This window comes from Lolium perenne, chromosome 6 (genome assembly GCF_019359855.2).
Source record: "Lolium perenne isolate Kyuss_39 chromosome 6, Kyuss_2.0, whole genome shotgun sequence".
In the NCBI taxonomy this organism is placed as follows: Eukaryota; Viridiplantae; Streptophyta; class Magnoliopsida; order Poales; family Poaceae; genus Lolium; species Lolium perenne.
In genome coordinates, this window is record NC_067249.2 from 17619110 (window position 1) to 17640899 (window position 21790).

Below are 21790 nucleotides of genomic sequence, written 5' to 3' on the forward strand. Positions count from 1 at the left end.
CAGGAACTGGCGCTTCGGCATCTTGTTAATAGGTTAGTGCCGGAAAATGCATAATAATGATATAAAGTGTATATAAAACATGTGAGTATTGTCATAAAACTAGCATGGAACATAAGAAATTATAGATACGTTTGAGACGTATCAAGCATCCCCAAGCTTAGTTCCTACTCGCCCTTGAGTAGGTAAACGATAACAAGGACGATTTCTGAAGTGACATGCTACTATCATAATCTTGATCAATACTATTGTAAAGCATATGAGATGAATGAAGTGATTCAAAGCAATGGTAAAGACAATGACTAAACAACTGAATCATATAGCAAAGACTTTTCATGAATAGTACTTTCAAGACAAGCATCAATAAGACTTGCATAGGAGTTAACTCATAAAGCAATAAATTCTTAATAGAATGTTTTGAAGCAATACAAAGGAAGATATAAGTTTCAGCAGTTGCTTTCAACTTTCCACATGTATATCTCATGGATAATTGTCAACACAAAGTAATATGATGAATGCAAATAAGCAAGTATGTAGGAATCAATGCACACAGTTGACACAAGTGTTTGCTTCTAAGATGGAAAGAAGTAGGTAAACTGACTCAACATAAAGTAAAAGAAAGGCCCTTCGCAGAGGGAAGCAGGGATTACTTATGTGCTAGAGCTTTTATTTTGAAAACATGGAAACAATTTTGTCAACGGTAGTAATAATTCATATGTGTTATGCATAAAACATCCTATAAGTTGCAAGCTTCATGCATCGAATACCAATAGTGCTCGCACCTTGTCCTAATTAGCTTGGATTTCCATGGATTATCATTGCATTACATATGTTTCAACCAAGTGTCACAAAGGGGTACCTCTATGCCGCCTGTACAAAGGTCCAAGGAGATAGATCGCATTTGATTTCTCGTTTTTGATAGATCTCAACTTGAGGACATCCATACCGGGACAACATAGAAAACAGATAATGGACTCCTCTTTAATGCATAAAGCATTCAACAACACATAGTATTCTCATAAGAGATTGAGGATTAATGTCCAAACTGAAACTTTCACCATGATACATGGCTTTGGTTGGCGGCCCAATGTTCTTCTCTAACAATATGCATACTCAAACCATTTAATCATGACAAATCACCCTTTCTTCAGACAAGAAGAACATGCATAGCAACTCACATGATATTCAACAAAGGTGTAATAGTTGATGGCGTCCCCAGGAACATGGTTATCGCTCAACAAGCAACTTATTAAGAAATAAGATACATAAGCTACATATTCAATATCACAATAGTTTTTAAGCTATTTTCCCATGAGCTATATATTGCAAAGACAAGGAATGAAGTTTTAAAGGTAGCACGCAAGCAATTTACTTTGGAATGGCAGAGAAATACCACATAGTAGGTAGTTATGGTGGACACAAATGGCATAGGTTTTGGCTCAAGGTTTTGGATGCACGAGAAGCATTCCCTCTCAGTACAAGGCTTTGGCTAGCAAGGTTGTTTGAAGCAACACAAGTATAAACCGGTACAACAAAACTTACATAAGAACATATTGCAAGCATTATAAGACTCTACACTGTATTCCTTGTTGTTTAAACACTTTTACTAGAAAATATCTAGACTTTAGAGAGATCAATCATGCAAACCAAATTTCAACAAGCTCTACGGTAGTTCTCCACTAATAGGTTTAAACTACATGATGCAAGAGCTTAAACATGATCTATTTGAGAGCTCAAAACAATTGCCAAGTATCAAATTATTCAAGACAATATACCAATTACCACATTAAGCATTTTATGTTTCCAACCAAATAGCAATAAGTGCAGCAGCTTTCAACTTTTGCCATGAACATTAAAAGTAAAACGAAGAACACAAGTGTTCAAATGAAAAAGCGGAGCGTGTCTCTGTCCCACACAAGCATGATAGGATTCAATTTATTCAGAAAACTAAGATAACAAAACAAAAATTAAAGCACACAGACGCTCCAAGTAAAGCACATAAGATGTGACGGAATAAAAATATAGTTTCACTAGAGGTGACCTGATAAGTTATTGATGAAGAAGGGGATGCCTTGGGCATCCCCAAGCTTAGATGCTTGAGTCTTCTTGAAATATGCAGGGATGAACCACGGGGGCATCCCCAAGCTTAGACTTTTCACTCTTCTTGATCATATTATATCATCCTCCTCTCTTGATCCTTGAAAACTTCCTCCATACCAAACTCAAAACAATCTCATTAGAGGGTTAGTGCATAATCAAAAATTCACATGTTTAGAGAGGACACAATCATTCCTAACACTTCTGGACATTACCCAAAGCTAATGAAAGTTAATGGAGCAAAGAAATCCACTCAAACACAGTAAAAGAGGCAATGTGAAATAAAAGGCAGAATCTGTCAAAACAGAACAGTCCGTAAAGACGAATTTTTTCGAGGCACTTAACTTGCTCAGATGAAAAAGCTCAAATTGAATGAAAGTTGCGTACATATCCACTCATGAATTTTGGTAGATTTTTTAGGCTCTCCTACAGAGAGATCAACTCAAATTCGTGATAGCTAAAAATCTGTTTCTGCGCAGGAATCCAAATCTAGTATCAACTTTCTATCAAAGACTTTACTTGGCACAACAATGCAATAAAATAAAGATAAGGAGAGGTTGCTACAGTAGTAGCAACTTCCAAGACACAACAAAACAGTAGCAAAATAAAAACATGGGTTATCTTCCAAGAAGTGCTTTCTTTATAGCCATTAAGATGGGCTCAGTAATTTTAATGATGCTCTTATGAAAATAGAAAATGAAGCAAAAGGAGCATCAAGAAGCAAATTCAAAACAAATTTAAGCCTAACCCGCTTCCTATGCAAAGTAATCTTGTACATAAATAAATTCATGAAGAACAAAGTGACAAGCATAGGAAGATAAAACACGAGTAACTTCAAAATTTTCAGCATATAGGGAGGTGTTTTAGTAACATGAAAATTTCTACAACCATATTTTCCTCTCTAATAATAATTTCCAATAGCATCATGAACAAACTCAACAATATAACTATCATATAAAGCATTCTTATCATGAGTCTCATGCATAAAATAATTACTACTCCCAACATAAGCATAGTCATTCTTATTAATTGTACTGGGAGCAAATTCAACAAAGTAGCTATCATTATTATTCTCATCATCATAATCATCAAATGTAGGAGGCATATTGTAATCATAATAAACTTTATCCTCCATAGTAGGTGGCACCAAAATACCACTATCATTATAATCATCATAAATAGGAGGCAAAGTATCATCAAAGTAAATTTTCTCCTCCATGCTTGGGGGACTAAAAATATCATACTCATCAAAACCAGCTTCCCCAAGTTTAAATTCTTCCATAGCATTAGCAATAATAGTGTTCAAAGAGTTCATGCTAATAACATTGCTACAACTATTTTGCAAACAAAGTTTCATGAGTTTTTTAATTCTCTCTTCAAACACATCATGTCCTAATTCAATATAAAGTTCATAAAGATCTCTAATTTTTTTGTTGTTTTCCATTAAGCCTAACTAGTGAAATTAAAAACAAGAAACAAAAAGATATAATTGCAGAATCTAAAGGAAATAGCTTCGAGCACTCACACACCAGCAACAGTGCTAGGAAAGAGCTTAGTAGTCGGAGGATGTGAATACCTTTTACCTTACCTCCCCGGCAACGGCGCCAGAAAATAGCTTGATGTCTACGCACACTTCTATTACTGTACACAATGTTGGGCCTCCAAGAGCAGAGGTTTGTAGAACAGCAGCAAGTTTCCCTTAAGTGGATCACCCAAGGTTTATCGAACTCAGGGAGGTAGAGGTCAGAGATATCCCTCTCAAGCAACCCTGCAATTACGACACAAGAAGTTTCTTGTGTCCCCAACACACCTAATAGACTTGTCAGATGTATAGGTGCACTAGTTTGGCGAAGAGATAGTGAAATACAAGTAATATGGATGATTGTAAGTAGTAACTGCAATCTGAAATAAAGATGACAGCAAGCGAACATGTAACAGAACTTGTTGGAAACGGTGTTTCAATGCTTAGAAATAAGGCCTAGGGATCATACTTTCACTAGTGGACACTCTCAACAATGATCACATAACTGAATAAATAGATGCTACTTTCTCACACTCTCTTATTGGATAACAAACACCATTCATTGTGTAGGGCTACAAAAGCACACCTCAAGCCGGAGTAAACAAGCTCCACAACATCCGGAGTTCATATTAAAGTAACCTCTAGAGTGCATAATAGACCGTTGCAATTTAGACCGAGTACTAACATAGCATACACACTGTCAACAATAGCTATGAAAGGGGGAATAGATCGCATCAATACTATCATAGTAATAGTTAACTTCATAATCTACAAGATATTACAATCATAACCTACGCCAAGTACTACATGATGCACACACTTTCAACTTTACATCATGGAGGAGGAATAGACTACTTTAATAACATCACTAGAGTAGCACATAGATTAATAGTGATACAAAGCTCATGATCACATAAAGATCACATGGGAGAGATAGAGATGAACCACATAGCTACCGGTAAAGCCCTCAGCCTCAGGGGAGCTCCCTCCTCATCATGGGAGACAGCAACGGCGATGAAGATGGTAGTGGTGTCAATGGAGATGACTCCGGGGGCAATTCCCCGTCCCGGCGGCGTGCCGAAACAGAGACTTCTGTCCCCCGAAACTTGTCTTCGCGATGGCGGCGGCTACGGAACTCTTCGTGGAATATCGTCGGGTGTTTTAGGGTTTTCGCGACGGACATAATATATAGGCGGAAGGGCGGCCTCGGAGGAGTCCCAGGGTTCCCTCACCACATGGCGGCGCGGCTAGGGTGGGGCCCACGCCCCCTATGGTGTGGGTCCCCCTTGGCCCCCCTCCGGCACTTCTCTGGCTCTCTGGGTCCGTCTCGGTAAAATAGAAGCTTTGGCTTTTGTTTCGTCCAATTCCGAGAATATTTCCTATGTAGGATTTCTGAAACCAAAAACAACAGAAAACAGGAACTGGCGCTTCGGCATCTTGTTAATAGGTTAGTGCCGGAAAATGCATAGTAATGATATAAAGTGTATATAAAACATGTGAGTATTGTCATAAAACTAGCATGGAACATAAGAAATTATAGATACGTTTGAGACGTATCAGTGAGTTGGCGCTCGGCTACTGGTGGAGGATAAGAGGAAGACGTCAATGACCAGAAGAGGTGGCGAATAGAAGGTGGCTTCGGCCTGGCCAATTTGGCATGTAAGAGCATGTCTAACAGGCCCCATATTTTTTCGCCCCTTAAAACGCGAGTAGAGGGCCCTGTATTCACTTTTCGCCGGCCGAAAACTCGGACGAGCTAGCAGACCCCGTATCCCCACCCCGTAAAACAGAATAGGGTTTTTTGACAAATTGGATATTAGAACCAACACAACATTCACATAAAATAAATGTTTTACATCACACAACATGTCATGATATCAACAAGAGTTTCCTTGTCCCAAAACCTAGCAGGACCCCGGACAATTGCAAACTTTGCTTGCAAGACACCAAATGCTCTCTCAATATCCTTGCGGCATGCCTCTTGATTTTTGGTGAAGCAAGCTTCCTTTCTTGTCAAAGCCTTGTCCTTTTTCTCTTTTATGGACTTGACAAGGGTTGTGTCAACACCCGGATTTTTACATCCAGATGCCTATTATGCCATTCATCGCAATCCCAGGAATATTGTTTTTGCGAGACATAATAGATTGATATCACAACACATCATTCATTACAACACATAAAGGTCTTACAAATAAAAAGGGATCACATGATCCAGTCTTAATACAACATAGAGGATCTAGGGATCCTATTACAAACACTTGTACCGCCTGCTACCCTAGCCTACTCCTCGTCGTCGTCGAGCACGACGAAATCCGGTTTTCGGCGAAATATACGCTGATGGTAGAGGTGGAGGTGGAGCAGCCCACAGGTTGAACGCCGGTGAAGGAGGTGGAGCATACTTCGCCATATGTCAGGCCAGGCCGGGCCGAGGAAAGCCCGATGCTCAAAAATCAGGCCCAAGCCCGGCCCGGCCCGGCCAAATACCCATCGGGCCATCGGGCCAGGGCCGTAGTGTTAAATGGACTTTTCGGGCTACCCAGGCCCGGCCTGGGTGTCAGGCCAACAATTTCAGGCCCAGGCCCATGTTTTTCGGGTTGGGCTTCGTGCCGGGCCTCGGGCCGGGCTGCCCATGGCCAGGCATGAGGTGGGGCACCCTAGGGGCCGGTGGAGGAGGTGGAGCAGCCCAGGGGCTGAACGACGGATGTGGAGGCGGTGGCAGGTGCGGGGCCAAGTTTTGCAACGCCTGTTATAGGGCCTCTTCCTCTCTGAGGCCAGGCGGCATGATTCGATGGCGTATCGGGGAGTGGTGGCTGCACCGGTCGGTCTACCTCCAAGACGAGGATGCCGAGCCTCTCGATCTCCTCGTCGGTCATTGTCGGTGGGAAGTTGAACTTCCGTCCCTCCGCCATGGCCGCCTACCAGTCATGGAAGACGTAGACGACATAGTCGACTGAGTCGTCCTTGGCCTCCTCGTTGTGGTAGGCCAATGTGTCGTTGTCCTCGTCGTCCCGTGGAGGCACCGTCGGCTGTTTTGTTCGACGATGAGGCGGCTGTGGCCGCTCAAACGGGAAGTCCCGATCACCGAGGAAGGCCGACACCCTTCTCGGTCCCGCGCCATCTATGCCAGCTATTGGAGTTGACGACGAAGGCGGGATCGGCGCAGAGGTCCGGCAGCAGGTACGGCCACCCGTGCTGGATCTCGGCGTTCTTCTCCGGCTCGTGACGAGGCACCGGCGGGACAGGCACCCAACGGTAGGTGAGCCACTAGCCGCCGCTAGACAGGTGCACGTCCCTCCAGCGTTTGCACGCTGATGACCCACAAGTATAGGGGATCGCAACAGTCTTCGAGGGAAGTAAAACCCAAATTTATTGATTCGACACAAGGGGAGGTAAAGAATACTTATAAGCCTTAACAACTGAGTTGTCAATTCAGCTGCACCTGGAAAAGCACTAGTAACAGGGGTGATGTGAAAGTAGCAGTAATATGAGAGCAATAGTAACAGTAACACAGCAGCGGTAACAGTAACACAGAGGCAATGGCACCGGAAAATAGTTGATACTACTTCCAATGACATATAGAACGAGTATGTGATGATGAGAGATGGACCGGGGTTCCCAACGATCTACACTAGTGGTAACTCTCCAATAACAAGTGACAAGTGTTGGGTGAACAAATTACAGTTGGGCAATTGATAGGATTGAAATAGCATTAAGACATAACATCAAGATTATTAATCATGTAGGCATGTTTTCCATATATAGTCATACGTGCTCGCAATGAGAAACTTGAATGACATCTTTTGTCCTACCAGCCGGTGGCAGCCGGGCCTCAAGGGAATCTACTGGCTATTAAGGTACTCCTTTTAATAGAGCACCGGAGCAAAGCATTAACACTTGGTGAAAACATGTGATCCTCATATCACAGCCTTCCCCTCCGGTTGTCCCAATTTCTGTCACTTTGGGGCCTCGGGTTTCGGACAGCAATATGTGCAAACAACTTGTAGATACAATCTAAGCAATAATTATAGAGCTTAAATCTAAGATCATGCCACTCGGGCCCTAGTGACAAGCATTAAGCATAACAAGATTGCAGCAACAATAACTTCACAAACTTTATAGATAGACTAATCATAATGTATCACCCATCGGATCCCAACAAACACAACACCGATTACATCAGATGGATCTCAATCATGTAAGGCAGCTCATGAGATCATTGTATTGAAGTACATGGGATAGAGAGTACCAACTAGCTACTGCTAGAACCCGTAGTCCATGGGGGAACTACTCACGGAGCATGATGGAAGCGGCTGCGTCAATGGAGATGGCTTCCGGGGGCACTTCCCCGTCCCGGCGGCGTGCCGGAACAAAGATTCTGTCCCCCGAATTGGAGTTTCGCGATGGCGGCGGCGCCCCTGGAGTCTTTCTGGAGTTTCGTCAATCTGTGTCGCGTTTTTAGGTCGAAAGGGCTTATATAGGCGAAGAGGCGGCGCAGGAGGGCGCCTGGGGCCCCCTCACCATAGGCTGGCGCGGCCAGGCCTGGGCCCACGCCGCCTTATGGTGTGGGCCCCCTGCTGCCTGCCTCCGACTCTCCTTCGGTGTTCTGGAATCTTCCGGGAAAAATAAGATATTGGGCCTTTGTTTCGTCGAATTCCCAGAATATTGCCCGAACAGCCTTTCTGGAACCAAAAACAGCAGAAAATAGGAACTGGCACTTCGGCATCTTGTTAATAGGTTAGTTCCGGAAAATGCATGAAATCATTATAAAGTGTGAGCAAAACATGTAGGTATTGTCATAAAACAAGCATGGAACATCAGAAATTATAGATACGTTGGAGACGTATCAGCATCCCCAAGCTTAGTTCCTACTCGCCCTCGAGTAGGTAAACGATCAAAAGAATAATTTCTGTAGTGACATGCTACTTACATAACCTTGATCATACTATTGTAAAGCATATGAGATGAATGCAGTGACTCAAGGCAATGATCTATAGTTGCTAACAAATAGATAACATATAGCAAAACTTTTCATGAATAGTACTTTCAAGACAAGTATCAAAAGTCTTGCATAAGAGTTAACTCATAAAGCAATAAATTCAAAGTAAAGGCATTGAAACAACACAAAGGAAGATATAAGTTTCAGCAGTTGCTTTCAACTTTTATCATGAACATTAAAAGTAAAACGAAGAACACTAGTGTTCATATGAAAAAGCGGAGCGTGTCTCTCTCCCACACAAGGATTGCTAGGATCCGATTTTATTCAAACATAAACAAACGAAAATAAAAGCACACCGACGTCCAAGTAAAGCACATAAGATGTGACCGAATAAAAATATAGTTTCAATAGAAGAAACCTGATAAATTGTTGATGAAGAAGGGAATGCCTTGGGCATCCCCAAGCTTAGACGCTTGAGTCTTCTTGAAATATGAAGGGATGAACCACGGGGGCATCCCCAAGCTTAGACTTTTCACTCTTCTTAATCATATATCATCCTCCTCTCTTGACCCTTGAAAACTTCCTTCACACCAAACTTCTCATAAACTTCATTAGAGGGGTTAGTACTCAAAAAAACTTTAATCCACTTTAGTCCTGTAGTTACACATTACAAGAACTCAATAAAACATTAGCTACAACTCTCCACGTCTAGAAAGCCTTGCTTAAAGTCCACAAGAGACAATGCAAAAAATAGAGACAGAATCTGTCAAAACAGAACAGCCAGTAAAGACGAATTTTTAAGAGGTACTTCCGTTGCTCAAATCAGAAAACTCAAAACTAATGAAAGTTGCGTACATATCTGAGGAACACGCACGTAAACTGGCAGATTTTTATGAGTTACCTACAGAGAGCCCTGCCCAAATTCGTGACAAATAGAAATCTGTTTCTGCGCAGAAATCCAAATCTAGTAACAACCTTCTATTAGAGACTTTACTTGCCACAACAATGCAATAAAATAAAGATAAGGAGAGGTTGCTACAGTAGTACCAACTTCCAAGACACAACAAAATAGTAGCAAAATAAAGACATGGGTTATCTCTCAAGAAGTGCTTTCTTTATAGCCATTAAGATGGGCTCAGCAATTTTAATGATGCTCACATGGAAAATAGAAAATGAAACAAAAGGAGCATCAAGAAGCAAATTCAAAACACATTTAAGTCTAACCCACTTCCTATGCATAGGAAACTTGTACACAAATAAATTCATGAAGAACAAAGTGATAAGCATAGGAAGATAAAACAAGAGTAACTTCAAAAGTTTCAGCATATAGAGAGGTGTTTTAGTACCATGAAAATTTCTACAACCATATTTCCTCTCTCATAATAATTTTCAGTAGCTTCATGAATAAACTCAACAATATAACTATCACATAAAGCATGCTTTTCATGATCTACAAACACATAATTTTTATCAAGCTCAAAAATAGTGGGATTAAAACTTTCAAACCCACTTTTATCAATAATATAACAAGACGATTGATCAATCTCAAGAGATATGGGACTCCTAGATAAAGTCAAGACTTCTCCAATCCCATTTTCATTAGTAGTACAATTAATATTATCAAATAACATAGGACCATCATCTAGAGCTTTATCATAAACATTTGCTACGCAAAACTCTTTAGTACCATGCATTTCGATATCAGGCACAAACAAAGCATTATCATAAGATTTATCAAAATAGCATGGATTATCATAGATAACAGTAGCATAATTATTCTCACAAGTTTTACTCATAGGAAATATTTCAAGAGAATCCACAGGATCATAACATTCAACCTCCTTCGGTAAGCATGGAGGACAATCAAATAGTGTAAGAGATAAAGAGTTACTCTCATTAGAAGGTTGGCATGGGTAGCTAATCCATTCTTCCTCCTTTTGTTCATCACTCTCCTCTTCTTTTTCATCCAATGAGCTTTCAGGTTCACCAATTTCCTCCTCTTTTTCATCCAATGAGCTTTCAGGTTCATCAATTTCTTCTTCCACAGGTTCCTGCAAATTGTGAGTGCATTCTTGTGCATTAATGAGTCTCTCTTTATAATCAATGATATAAGGATTATCACTGTAACTTACTATGCAAAAATTAAGGATAGAAGAGACATAATCTTTAAGGTCCTTACAAACAACACAAGTTTCATAATTTTTAGCCATGAAGGATTCTATCTCAGAGGCTCCCATAAATAAGACAAATTGTTCTATCTCTTCGAACCCAAAATGAATATAGTTATTCCAATTATAGTTCTTAATTAAAACTTCTTCACTAAAGCCACATTGAACTTCAGATGTTTAGTATCCTGTTTAGAGCAACAGTTTATATCATGGCGTTTAAGCAAGATTTTAGCAATTGTATTCAATTTTTCTATCACAGCACTCATGACTTTACCCGTTCTTGATTCTCTATAATTATTATATATTTCAATAAGCTCCAAATAGGTTGTGGGTTCTCCCATAACAACAGTTTTTTAATTTTTTGGTTTTTCAAATTTTTATGGATTTTTTTGTATATAAGAAAAGTAAAACAAGACAAAAAGAAACTAGACAAAAGTAAACTAAGCAAAACAAAATAAAACAAAATAAAAACAGAGAGAGAGGTAGAGTGTACTCCCCAGGTGAACTTATGAGTAGAGCTATGCCTCCCCGGCAACGGCGCCAGAAAATAGTCTTGATGACCCACAAGTATAGGGGATCGCAACAGTCTTCGAGGGAAGTAAAACCCAAATTTATTGATTCGACACAAGGGGAGGTAAAGAATACTTATAAGCCTTAACAACTGAGTTGTCAATTCAGCTGCACCTGGAAAAACACTATTAACAGGGGTGATGTGAAAGTAGCAGTAATATGATAGCAATAGTAACAGTAACACAACAGCGGTAACAGTAACATAGAGGCAATGATACCGGAAAATAGTTGATACTACTTCCAATGACATATAGAACAAGTATATGATGATGAGAGATGGACCGGGGTTCCCAGCGATCTACACTAGTGGTAACTCTCCAATAACAAGTGACAAGTGTTGGGTGAACAAATTACAGTTGGGCAATTGATAGGATTGAAATAGCATTAAGACAGAACATCAAGATTATTAATCATGTAGGCATGTTTTCCATATATAGTCATACGTGCTCGCAATGAGAAACTTACATGACATCTTTTGTCCTACCAGCCGGTGGCAGCCGGGCCTCAAGGGAATCTACTGGCTATTAAGGTACTCCTTTTAATAGAGCACCGGAGCAAAGCATTAACACTTGGTGAAAACATGTGATCCTCATATCACAGCCTCCCCCTCCGGTTGTCCCAATTTCTGTCACTTTGGGGCCTCGGGTTCCGGACAGAAATATGTGCAAACAGCTTGTAGATACAATCTAAGCAATAATTATAGAGCTTAAATCTAAGATCATGCCACTCGGGCCCTAGTGACAAGCATTAAGCATAACAAGATTGCAGCAACAATAACTTCACAAACTTTATAGATAGACTAATCATAATGTATCATCCATCGGATCCCAACAAACACAACACCGATTACATCAGATGGATCTCAATCATGTAAGGCAGCTCATGAGATCATTGTATTGAAGTACATGGGATAGAGAGTACCAACTAGCTACTGCTAGAACCCGTAGTCCATGGGGGAACTACTCACGGAGCATGATGGAGGCGGTGGCGTCGATGGAGATGGCTTCCGGGGGCACTTCTCCGTCCCGGTGGCGTGCCGGAACAGAGATTTTGTCCCCCGAATTGGAGTTTCATGATGGCGGCGGCGCCCCTGGAGTCTTTCTGGAGTTTCGTCAATCCGTGTCGCGTTTTTAGGTCGAAAGGGCTTATATAGGCGAAGAGGCGGCGCAGGAGGGCGCCTGGGGCCCCCTCACCATAGGCTGGCGCGGCCAGGCCTGGGCTCGCGCCGCCTTATGGTGTGGGCCCCCTGCTACCCGCTTCCGACTCTCCTTCGGTGTTCTGGAATCTTCCGGAAAAAATAAGATATTGGGTCTTTGTTTCGTCGAATTCCGAGAATATTGCCCGAACAGCCTTTCTGGAACCAAAAACAGCAGAAAACAGGAACTGGCACTTCGGCATCTTGTTAATAGGTTAGTTCCGGGAAATGCATGAAATCATTATAAAGTGTGAGCAAACCATGTAGGTATTGTCATAAAACAAGCATGGAACATCAGAAATTATAGATACGTTGGAGACGTATCACACGCCACCCAGTTTGCGTGCAACACCCGCGCCATATCTACGAGAAGTGGCACCATGTTCGGTCGCGGATCCTTTTTCACGTCGCTGTCGGACGCCTCTGAGTCGTGCTTCTTCTTTCCATGGTGATGCAGCGGCGGTGGTGAGGGTGGGAGCGGAGGTGTCGGTGGTGTGGGCAATGGCAGGGACGATGCTCGCCTTTTAAAGGCCGGCCACGCGCGGGACACGATGCCATTGATAGTGGCGCAGAAGCCCAGCCGTCGTCCATCAGTCCTGGTGTAGAAGAGAAAGAGGCGCCATTGATGGCGAAGGCTGCGGTCGTAGACGCGGAAGCGACGGCTGCGAAAGCGATACGCTCAAAATAGGTCGCTGCTAAGCGGGCTCTTGGAAAAAGCGTGCGGAAACTCGGCGTGACCGTGCAGCATCCGCCGAGACGCATTCGAAGTGCAAGTACTCGACGCGTTCGCCTTTGCATGGACGGCCCGATCACTGTCCGCTGGGCTAGGTTCCAGACGCACGTGTTCGTCCGTTGGAGAAGCCCTGGCGAAATGGCCTTTTAAGTTGCAACTGTACATTTTGAGTAGTGGGCTTTTGTTATCCTGGGCTTTTCTTCTAGTGGGCTCCGAGCGTCATCCAGTGTCGCTGTAGGTCAAAGGAAGGGATGGCCTCCACTTCACTCACGCTCCACATTTCGCCCCTCACTGCGGCGGCCGGCGGCTGCTTCCACTCCACTCCCCGCATGGGCTCTGAGGAAGGCGGGATGCTTCTGGCGGCGCCGTCGCTGGACGACATGGACGACAACATCCTCGCCAACATCCTTCTCCGCCTGCCCCCGCAGCCGTCCTCCCTCCCGCGCGCCTCCGCCGTTTGCAAGCGCTGGCACGGCCTCGCCTGCGACCCCGGCTTCTGCCGCCGCTTCCGCCGCCACCACCGCCGGAGCCCTCCACTCCTCGGTTTCTTCAACCCAGAAGAATTCCTCACCTTCGTGCCCACTCTCGATGCCCCGAATCGTGTCGTACCCGGTCGCTTCTCCTTGCTGTACGAATACAGCTACCGCTACGAGGCCTGTGGATCTCGCCATGGTCTCGTATTCATCTTCGACGATGAGTATCGCCATATCTTGGTGTGGGACCCTGTCACCGGTAAGCAGGACCGCCTTGACATACCCCTGGAATTCAAAGATGATATCACCGTAAAGGGGACGGTGCTTCGCGATGCCGGAGACGTCCACTTCCGGGTGGTCTTGGTAGTGGGGGACACCGAAGGCATACAACAGAGACAATCGCTCGCCCGTGTTTACTCCGCAGAGACCAACTCATGGGGTGATCTCATCTCACTGCCGCTTCCTCCCGAGGCTTATGCGAAGAGATTTCCTATGGTTATTCTGGACAATCCTGCTGTGTTGGTTGGGGATTCCCTTTACTGGCAGCTTGCTGGATGTTTAAGTGGAATTCTAGAGTTTAATTTGGAGAGGCGGCGCCTAGCTGTGATACGGGTGCCGGTGCATGTTAATCGCCTCTGGTTTTCAATTATGCGGGAAGAGGGTGGTGGGCTAGGTTTGGTCTCCGTGTCAGGCTTCACTGCCCGATTATGGAAGCGGAAGACCGATAGTGATGGCGTTGCATCGTGGGTGTTGAGAAGAACTATTGAACTGGACAAGCTACTTTCCCTGGATAAGAAAGAGCATGATCACATTTTGATGCGAGGTTATGCTGAGGAGAATAATGTGGTGTTTCTCAGCACAGCTATTGGGCTCTTCATGGTCCAGCTTCAGTCATTGCAGTTCACATTCATGAAACATACCAAAACCACCAATATTGCTTCCAACCATCCGTTCGAAAGTGTCTATACTGCAGGTAATAGACTCGAGGCATAAGAAAACCAAGTTTTTTTTGTTATTTGCTAATGGTTTGTGGTTCACATCCTTTTATGTTAAACTAACTATTTAATGTGGTGTCCTTTTGCTGTTTGATGACCTCTTCAGAATATAGCGTTTAGTGCTTCAGTTCTGATGCTTGTGTGGTGGTTTTTTTTTTTTTTTTTTGTATATGGTCCGGAGTCACATGTCACTGGTAGCTAGTGTATATATATTTTTATGTCACCAACATGTCACTGGTAGCTAGTGTCTATATATTTTTTATGTCACCAGTTAAATGTCCGTAACCAGGCGATGGGCCTTTGGCCTGTCATCATGTATCTGCTTTGTCAAAAAATATGTAGTGAGTTTTAATGTTACCATATTATTATTATTCTTATTGAATTATCTGGATCAAGTTGGAGCGAGCAAACTGTCTCTTATCAGCTCTTTACATGAACATCCATACGCGATGATAATCAAGATTGGCAAATTCTATCTGTAATAGCTAAGCCAAATTTCACTGCTGCCTATTGACCTATACAAGAGTTCTGTAAGGGTAGTTTTATTGCGAAGCTGGAGTGCATTTTTTCTCATTTTAAGATACATAACAGTTGGGAAGTTGAAGTTAACATGAAAAACTAGCTTGAACCAACCGAAATGTCAAATAGACAGCTCAATAGGTACATGTGGAAGCGTTTTAGAAGCTAGTTCTGTTTCGTACATTCAATACTTTTGAATAATATTATTATGTGTGCTAATAAACTTAAGCCTCTAATGGTAAATTTGCTTGTAATTTTCAAATATTGTTCGTTCTTTCACTTTTTCGACAGTCTGCTATGAGTGACAAGTCCATTTGTAGTATGGAAAGCTAATAAAGTGAGTTCATTTGATTCGTACGCTAAATTTATTGGAGATAATCTAAATAGGAATATTCATGATCACTTTCTTGCTAGGATTTATTAGTATGATTATATTTTTCCCCAATATGGCATGCAACGAGGTTAATAATTCTGGATAACTTGTCTCTCCTTACTAGCTAAGCTGGTACTCTTGAGTGTGTATGTTCTTCATTTTTACGACATGCATCAGCATGTACTGTTTTCGGGATTTATTTCAGTTCGACACTAGGTGTGGTTATTATGTATTGCTGATTGTATCAGTTTTTTTTATTATACACATCTGAGTTATCTAAATATCTCGTTGCATCAACATATCTCTTTGGGCTTTTGCTGTTATGAATGTCATTGGTTGTTTTACTCCTCATGCTTGCAGAAACACGCAGGAATGGACCTGAAGAGTTTGACCTTTCAGAACAATACATAGGATGGCCCGAATAGATATGCTATTATTATGTATTGGTCGAGCAGGTTAGCTTATCTTCTGAATTTATCTTGAGATATCGAAACTGTTCCAATGTATTACTTTCCTTTTTTACTTTCATTTCTTAAGTACAAAAAATAAAGAAACGACTTTAAGCAGTTTCTCTAAAACAATTGTGATCAGCTGTTGGCCAGCTGGCCACCTCCTATGCTTTCATGGCAGCTGGAGCTTGACTCTTTTCTCCAGGCCCTGCTTCTTCATCCCTTCCTCCGTATCTCTCCATTCTCTCTTCCTGATGCCTTCACCCAGCTGCCTTATCTTTTTATTTGCTAATGTTTTACCCCCTTTCTACCGGATGTGCTCTTTTCCTTGCCTTCCCGTTGCATCCAGCTGCCTTGCTTTCAGTTTATCTCCTCCTTACTACTCCTCAGTTTCTTTCTGGTAGTGCGTGGATTCTCCCTCTAGGCTCTAGCCACTCCCATGACTGGCGAACTGGGACCCTTCACCACTCCCTGTTTGTGCATATGTTTCTACCTGCTCCAAGATGAGTATGCTATCAATCTATCATGCTAAATAGTATCAAATGAACTATGTGCACTTTACTGTGTTTTGGGGATAATAAATATTAGTTTTACGTTTACTAATTGCTGCATTGCATTTTAAATTTTGTGTGCTTAAGGGTCTTATGAAGTCATAGTGTTAGATGCTGTCCAATCTAATAATTAATAAGACCAATACCTGACAATTTAGTTGCAAATTTCCCTTATTTTCTCAACATGTTGCTCATTGCCCATAAACTTGCAGATATATGTAATTGGCCGTTAGCTCCAAAGATAATCCGTCTAGTTCAAAAGTTGAAACTATATGTAGTTATGCTCTATGTGCATTCTAATTTTTCAATTGTGGCCACCTGAATGCTTAATACTTCATATCAAACACATGATCGAAATGACATGACTACATTAATCTTGCTTTCATCACTAATTTTTTTTATTCTTACTAGCATATTCCCAATATAAGTAGTGGATCCCAAGTTCCCAACCCTTAGCCCATCAGAAATAAGTAGTGGACCTGATGAAGTATCAGTTAATAAAAGGATACATTTGAGGAAATTCAGTTTATTAGTGACTGGCTAGCTCATACATTGCTAAAAGGTATATGTGTATAAGCTAGAAACCAGATGTTTCTTGACTCCATGAGCCCCTTATGTGCCCACTGTGCTTGTAGCCAAATACTTGTAACATTACAAATTGCCTATTGTTCTCTGTTCCAAATGTTTTTTGGTCTCATAATATGATTCAACTTTAGAGCTTTTGACACAATTTCCACAACGGCGAACCTAATTTTTACTGATTTGAGTCGTATAAAATTTGAGAATAACTCCAACAGCTGATCCTGAATCAGTAGTACAAAATTGTTTGACAGATGGCATTACTTCCTCTGCAGGTACCTAGAGCTACATGCTGGTGACTGAGATGCAGAAATGGGTTGTTTGGTGAAGTTTCTTCCTTTTCGTATGCTTGACGAGGAGGGTGTTCCTCTATGTAGCATCCATGGTTCAGTTGTGAAGAGGACTTGTAGGAATTAATCTGTTAATTTTGCTCCTATTATCTAATTTATGTAGCCATTTATTAACTGGCGTGATGGTTGAAGGCACTTTGGCTTTCTTAGTTTAATTAGTAATTTACCTTCTGGTGCCTGCTTTATTCTTTTCATTTTGGTATGTTCCATGATATGCTCTTTTGTTGGAACTCTACCTGTTTCGGAGGTTGATACTTAGAATCTTAGTACGGAGGCTATGAGTGTTGAATGGTACAAGTAGTCTGACTCTGACCTGGGAGCTGGGAAAAGGCATATGTAGTTTGTTGGATTATACCTGCTTACTTGTTCAGAGTTGGAGTACACCAGGGCAGGGTTTCAGTGGTATTTTTGCTTTAAAATGCTGTGAAGTCTTCTTCCTCGCAAGAAAGACAGTAATCTGACTGTTATGACCAGAGCAGACATGGGTTAATCAATGCCAGAGAAATAGATAAGTCGAGACATGTTTTGTAATTGAGGTTACCCTCTTAACATCCCAATCCAAGAAAATTGAGTGGTTAGAGCATTAGGCCGGGTTCTATATACACAAGCTGTGACACCAGTTGCCTCTGCATTTGGAGCGCTGCTCTACATCCTAACTGAATTTTGGCGTTCCAGCCTGAAATGATGGATCCACAATTTATGCAAATTGGACAGGCATTTCAAATGTGCAACTGAGTCACGTAAATCTTGCTGTTGGGCAAGAACAAAGCATAATTATCGATAGAATCAGCCCTTCACCACAAACAGAGAACATACATCGGTTGATATTCAGAGGCCACACTACATTGCACGTGCTTTCTCAATACTCATTGTATAAGTGCACATCACATCAGCAGATTGGTTTCACAGAGCCAACAACATGGATATCATCATGTTCAAAGAGAATGTCATGAGGTTCCAAGATAATATGAACTTTGAAAATAACAAACATGAGAACTAAATGGATAATATTACATTTGATATTCAGAAGCGACACAACTTTGTACTTTCTCATATAAGTGCACACCAGCACAGATTTGGTTTCAACAGAGCCAAGAACATAGATATCATCATGTCCAAAGAGAATTTGATAAGATTCCAAGATAATATGAACTTCAAAAACTACAAACATGAGAACTACTCACGAAATTTGTAAGGTTCATTCCTTTCAAAGGGATCAGCTAGATCCAAATCATGGACGCGAAAACACGAATTGCTGTGATGAGGCCAATCTGGTGTGAAATGGAACCGAGCATCTCTTGAGGCCTTGCTATCCAGTTGAAGCTTCTTACGTTGTTGTGCAATGAACTTCTCACTATAATCGTCCTTATGAACCTCAAGAATCATTAACTCGAGTACTTTGGCACTTAGCACAAAGAATGTGGCAAAGTCAACATGTGACTTGATGCCCCGGTAATATCGCCAAGATATTTTCTTCAGACGGATGTCAAGAGATCTTATCAAATCTCGGTGTTTACGGCGCCACAAGTTGTTTCCCCCTGATCCAGTTGACTGAAAAAATAACATACGTAGACCAATATTAGCTAACCAATTCAGAACAGTAAATAGATCAAGAGAGCACTTATTATGAACTACCAAGGAAGAATCATCACCGCCATGTACAATTTCTCCAAGCACGGAAAACATCTCATCAAGTTAATAACCACGTCCAAACTATGAGTATCCATATGGATAGCTAAAATCTTGACAGTGCGCACCGCTGTCATTAGGCTATCAACACGCAATCCCTGCATGAAGCATATAAGTACAACATTAGCCGACTACAAGTGCAAGTAATAAGTAATTCATTAGCAGAGATAAATCCTAGTAAGAAAATATTCGAAGCGGCAATTACGAAGGCCATGTCTACCTGAATAACTATGGAGTTGAACACGAGTTTGCTGGTGACAAAAATAACATCAGTAAGACAGCCCAAGGTTTCCAGTTTAGGCGCGGAGATTACCGACACATGGATGCCAAAAGGCAGACCAAGTTGGAGCATCCTTTTAAGGTGAGGGGCATTCTCGATGATGATTTCCTTGAACTCGATGCCTCTCTTTTCTACAGAATCACACACGCCAATGCATTTAAGAGTAATGGAGTTGATTCGGACACAACGGAAGCCAAAGCTGTCGGAAATGAGTAAACACTCCAGAGCAGGGCAGCCCCTGCCAATGATGATGTGTAGTGAGTGTTCCGAGATGCTGACCCGTTGAAACGCGAGATTCTTAAGCTTAGGGAAGTGAAGCGCTTCTGCGGTGTCATCAAGGAGGTGGCAATCTCCCATGGTGAGAACATGGAGGGTTTCAGAGAAACGAAAGGCCATGGCCGGTGGCGGCTGCGGCGTTGGTGGCGGGTAGGGTAACCTCTGTCCGAAGCTGCACAACTCGAGCTCCTGGAGGTTGTCGAGTGCAGGGGATCGGAGCCAGGCGTTGGCGGTGGAGGCTTGGAGGTGGTACACGGGAGCAGAGAAGCAGCGGCCAGGGCCTAGGTGAGATATCGAGAACATACCGATCGAACAAGAACCAACGGTGGTCGAAATTGAGTGGGGCAGAGCGCCAGAGATGACGCCATCGGGCGACCAGGATCTGCGTGCGAGCGCCTTCCTTTGTGGGGAGGAGTGAGATGATGTCGCTGAAGACATCATCCGGTAGCTGGCTGATAAGATCCCCGACTAATCCATCCGCATCGGGCGGCGGCGGCTCCTGGCCCTCCACTCCGTCTTCGGGACCGGGCAGCTCCGCAACAGTAGGCGTCGGCGCACGCGCCTGGAGTGCCTCTAATTTCCTCTTCCTTGGAATATCACGGCCAGCCTCCATCCTCATGGTTGGCGGTGGCGTGTGCCCGAGACACGCAGACACTACATGAGGGGGCTATGGTTTGACAAGGTGGAAGAGCACGAGGTCTTGGTACCAAGGGTCCGGCCGCCTTCGCTAGAGTCGATACAAGTTTTGAGGAGCACGACATCTTCGGATTTGGAAAGAAGTATGTGAAGAATTGCAGTGAAAATTCCGATTTGGAAAGAAATGTGTGAAGAATTTGATTTGAAAAAAACATGTGAAGAATCATAATGAGAAATCAAATTTGGAAAGAAATCTTCTGAATAATCGGATTTGGAAATCTCACATCAGCAGCAGCAGAGGCTCATGATGTAAGTGGTTGTCCACTAGTCCCGCATACGCCGACCGCCAAATTAAACCTAAATGGCACATGTGGACCCTCACCAAAATTATGGCATATGTGGCCAAACCCACGAAGCCCAAGATTCCAGCGGCTGACCACCAAAGAGTCTTCACTTGTTCTGAATACCTCAACCCCATGCCCTAGGGTCTCAGTATGCCATCCCTGCTGCCATCAACCACACATGCCCCCTCCCCTTCTAATCCCCGCCTCCAAGGACAATAGAGCTAAGGATGGCCACAACACCTTCCTCCATAGCCGACAATTCCAACCTGCCTTTCAAATCCCCACCTCGAAGGATCAACGTGCTCGGGATAGCAATATCACCTTCCTCCGCACCGTCGACAGTTCTGTAACATCCCACTTTTAGCTAAACCTAGATTAGGGTTTGATTGTGCATCATGGAATGAGCATTATTTTCCTTAAGAAAATTTCATCAAGGAAATCTTTGAAAACCCTGATGTTGGTTTGAACCTTCCTCTGGTTTCAAATACTCAAATTGTTTCAAAATGTTAAATTGCATTTCTGCAATATGTTAAGAAGGCCATTGTTATTTTCAAAAGGTTTTGAAAGTTTGAAACTTCAAACTAATTTCAAATAACAAAAGAAGTTTGAAAGAAAATAAAGAAAAACATAATTTGCAAAAGAGAAAAGAAACCCTCTCCCATGTTTGGGCCGCAGGCGCATCCGAACTTCTCTCTCTCTCACCTCCCCTTTCTCCGCAGTCCATCATGCCGGCCTAGCAGCAGCCAGCTCAGCCCAACCAAACCCCGGGTTTTTTTTTTTTGGAAAAAACGCCATCTTCCCCGCGCCTCCAAGCATCTCGCTCCGCATCAAGATCGTCGCTGCCGCGCCCCTGCGTTTATAAAGTCCGAGCAGCCGTCGTAGGGAACCCTAGGATGCCTACTTTCCCCTCCCCTGCTCTCTCTCGCGCGCGTGGCCGAAACCCTAGCCAAAGGCCGCCGCCGATTCCTACTGCTCTGGCCTCCCCGAGCCCCGCTGGCAGCCCACGAGCTTCACCTCGCCGAGCTTATCCTCCCCGTCGACGCGCCCTTCGCAGGAAG

General features: G+C 42.9%; 2 protein-coding genes across 2 annotated transcripts; one reads left to right on the top strand and one right to left on the bottom strand.

The window, feature by feature from the left end:
• The first annotated feature begins 13461 nt into the window (after positions 1–13461).
• LOC127308733 (uncharacterized) lies at positions 13462–17673 on the top strand. Its single transcript, XM_051339636.1, has 3 exons — positions 13462–14664; positions 15939–16033; positions 17433–17673. Exons 1-2 carry the CDS (start codon positions 13470–13472, stop codon positions 16001–16003), a joined length of 1260 nt encoding a protein of 419 aa, XP_051195596.1. The 5' UTR covers positions 13462–13469; the 3' UTR covers positions 16004–16033; positions 17433–17673.
• A 247-nt stretch (positions 17674–17920) lies between these two features.
• On the bottom strand, positions 17921–20371 carry LOC127310725 (uncharacterized). Its single transcript, XM_071822038.1, has 4 exons — positions 20149–20371; positions 19402–20033; positions 19211–19294; positions 17921–17968 (listed from the first exon to the last, which is right to left on the bottom strand). The coding sequence occupies exons 1-4, from the start codon at positions 20369–20371 to the stop codon at positions 17921–17923; spliced, it is 987 nt and encodes a 328-aa protein (XP_071678139.1).
• Positions 20372–21790: the final 1419 nt, after the last annotated feature.

Coding starts and splice junctions, on each gene's coding strand:
- LOC127308733 (XM_051339636.1), top strand. CDS start 13,470: ATGGCCTCCACTTCACTCACGCTCCACATTTCGCCCCTCACTGCGGCG. Junction 14,665..15,938: donor CGAAAGTGTCTATACTGCAG/GTAATAGACTCG, acceptor TCATGCTTGCAG/AAACACGCAGGAATGGACCT.
- LOC127310725 (XM_071822038.1), bottom strand. CDS start 20,371: ATGAGGATGGAGGCTGGCCGTGATATTCCAAGGAAGAGGAAATTAGAG. Junction 19,295..19,401: donor TTCAGGTAGACATGGCCTTC/GTAATTGCCGCT, acceptor TGCTTCATGCAG/GGATTGCGTGTTGATAGCCT. Junction 17,969..19,210: donor ATACTCATAGTTTGGACGTG/GTTATTAACTTG, acceptor TGGTCATAACAG/TCAGATTACTGTCTTTCTTG.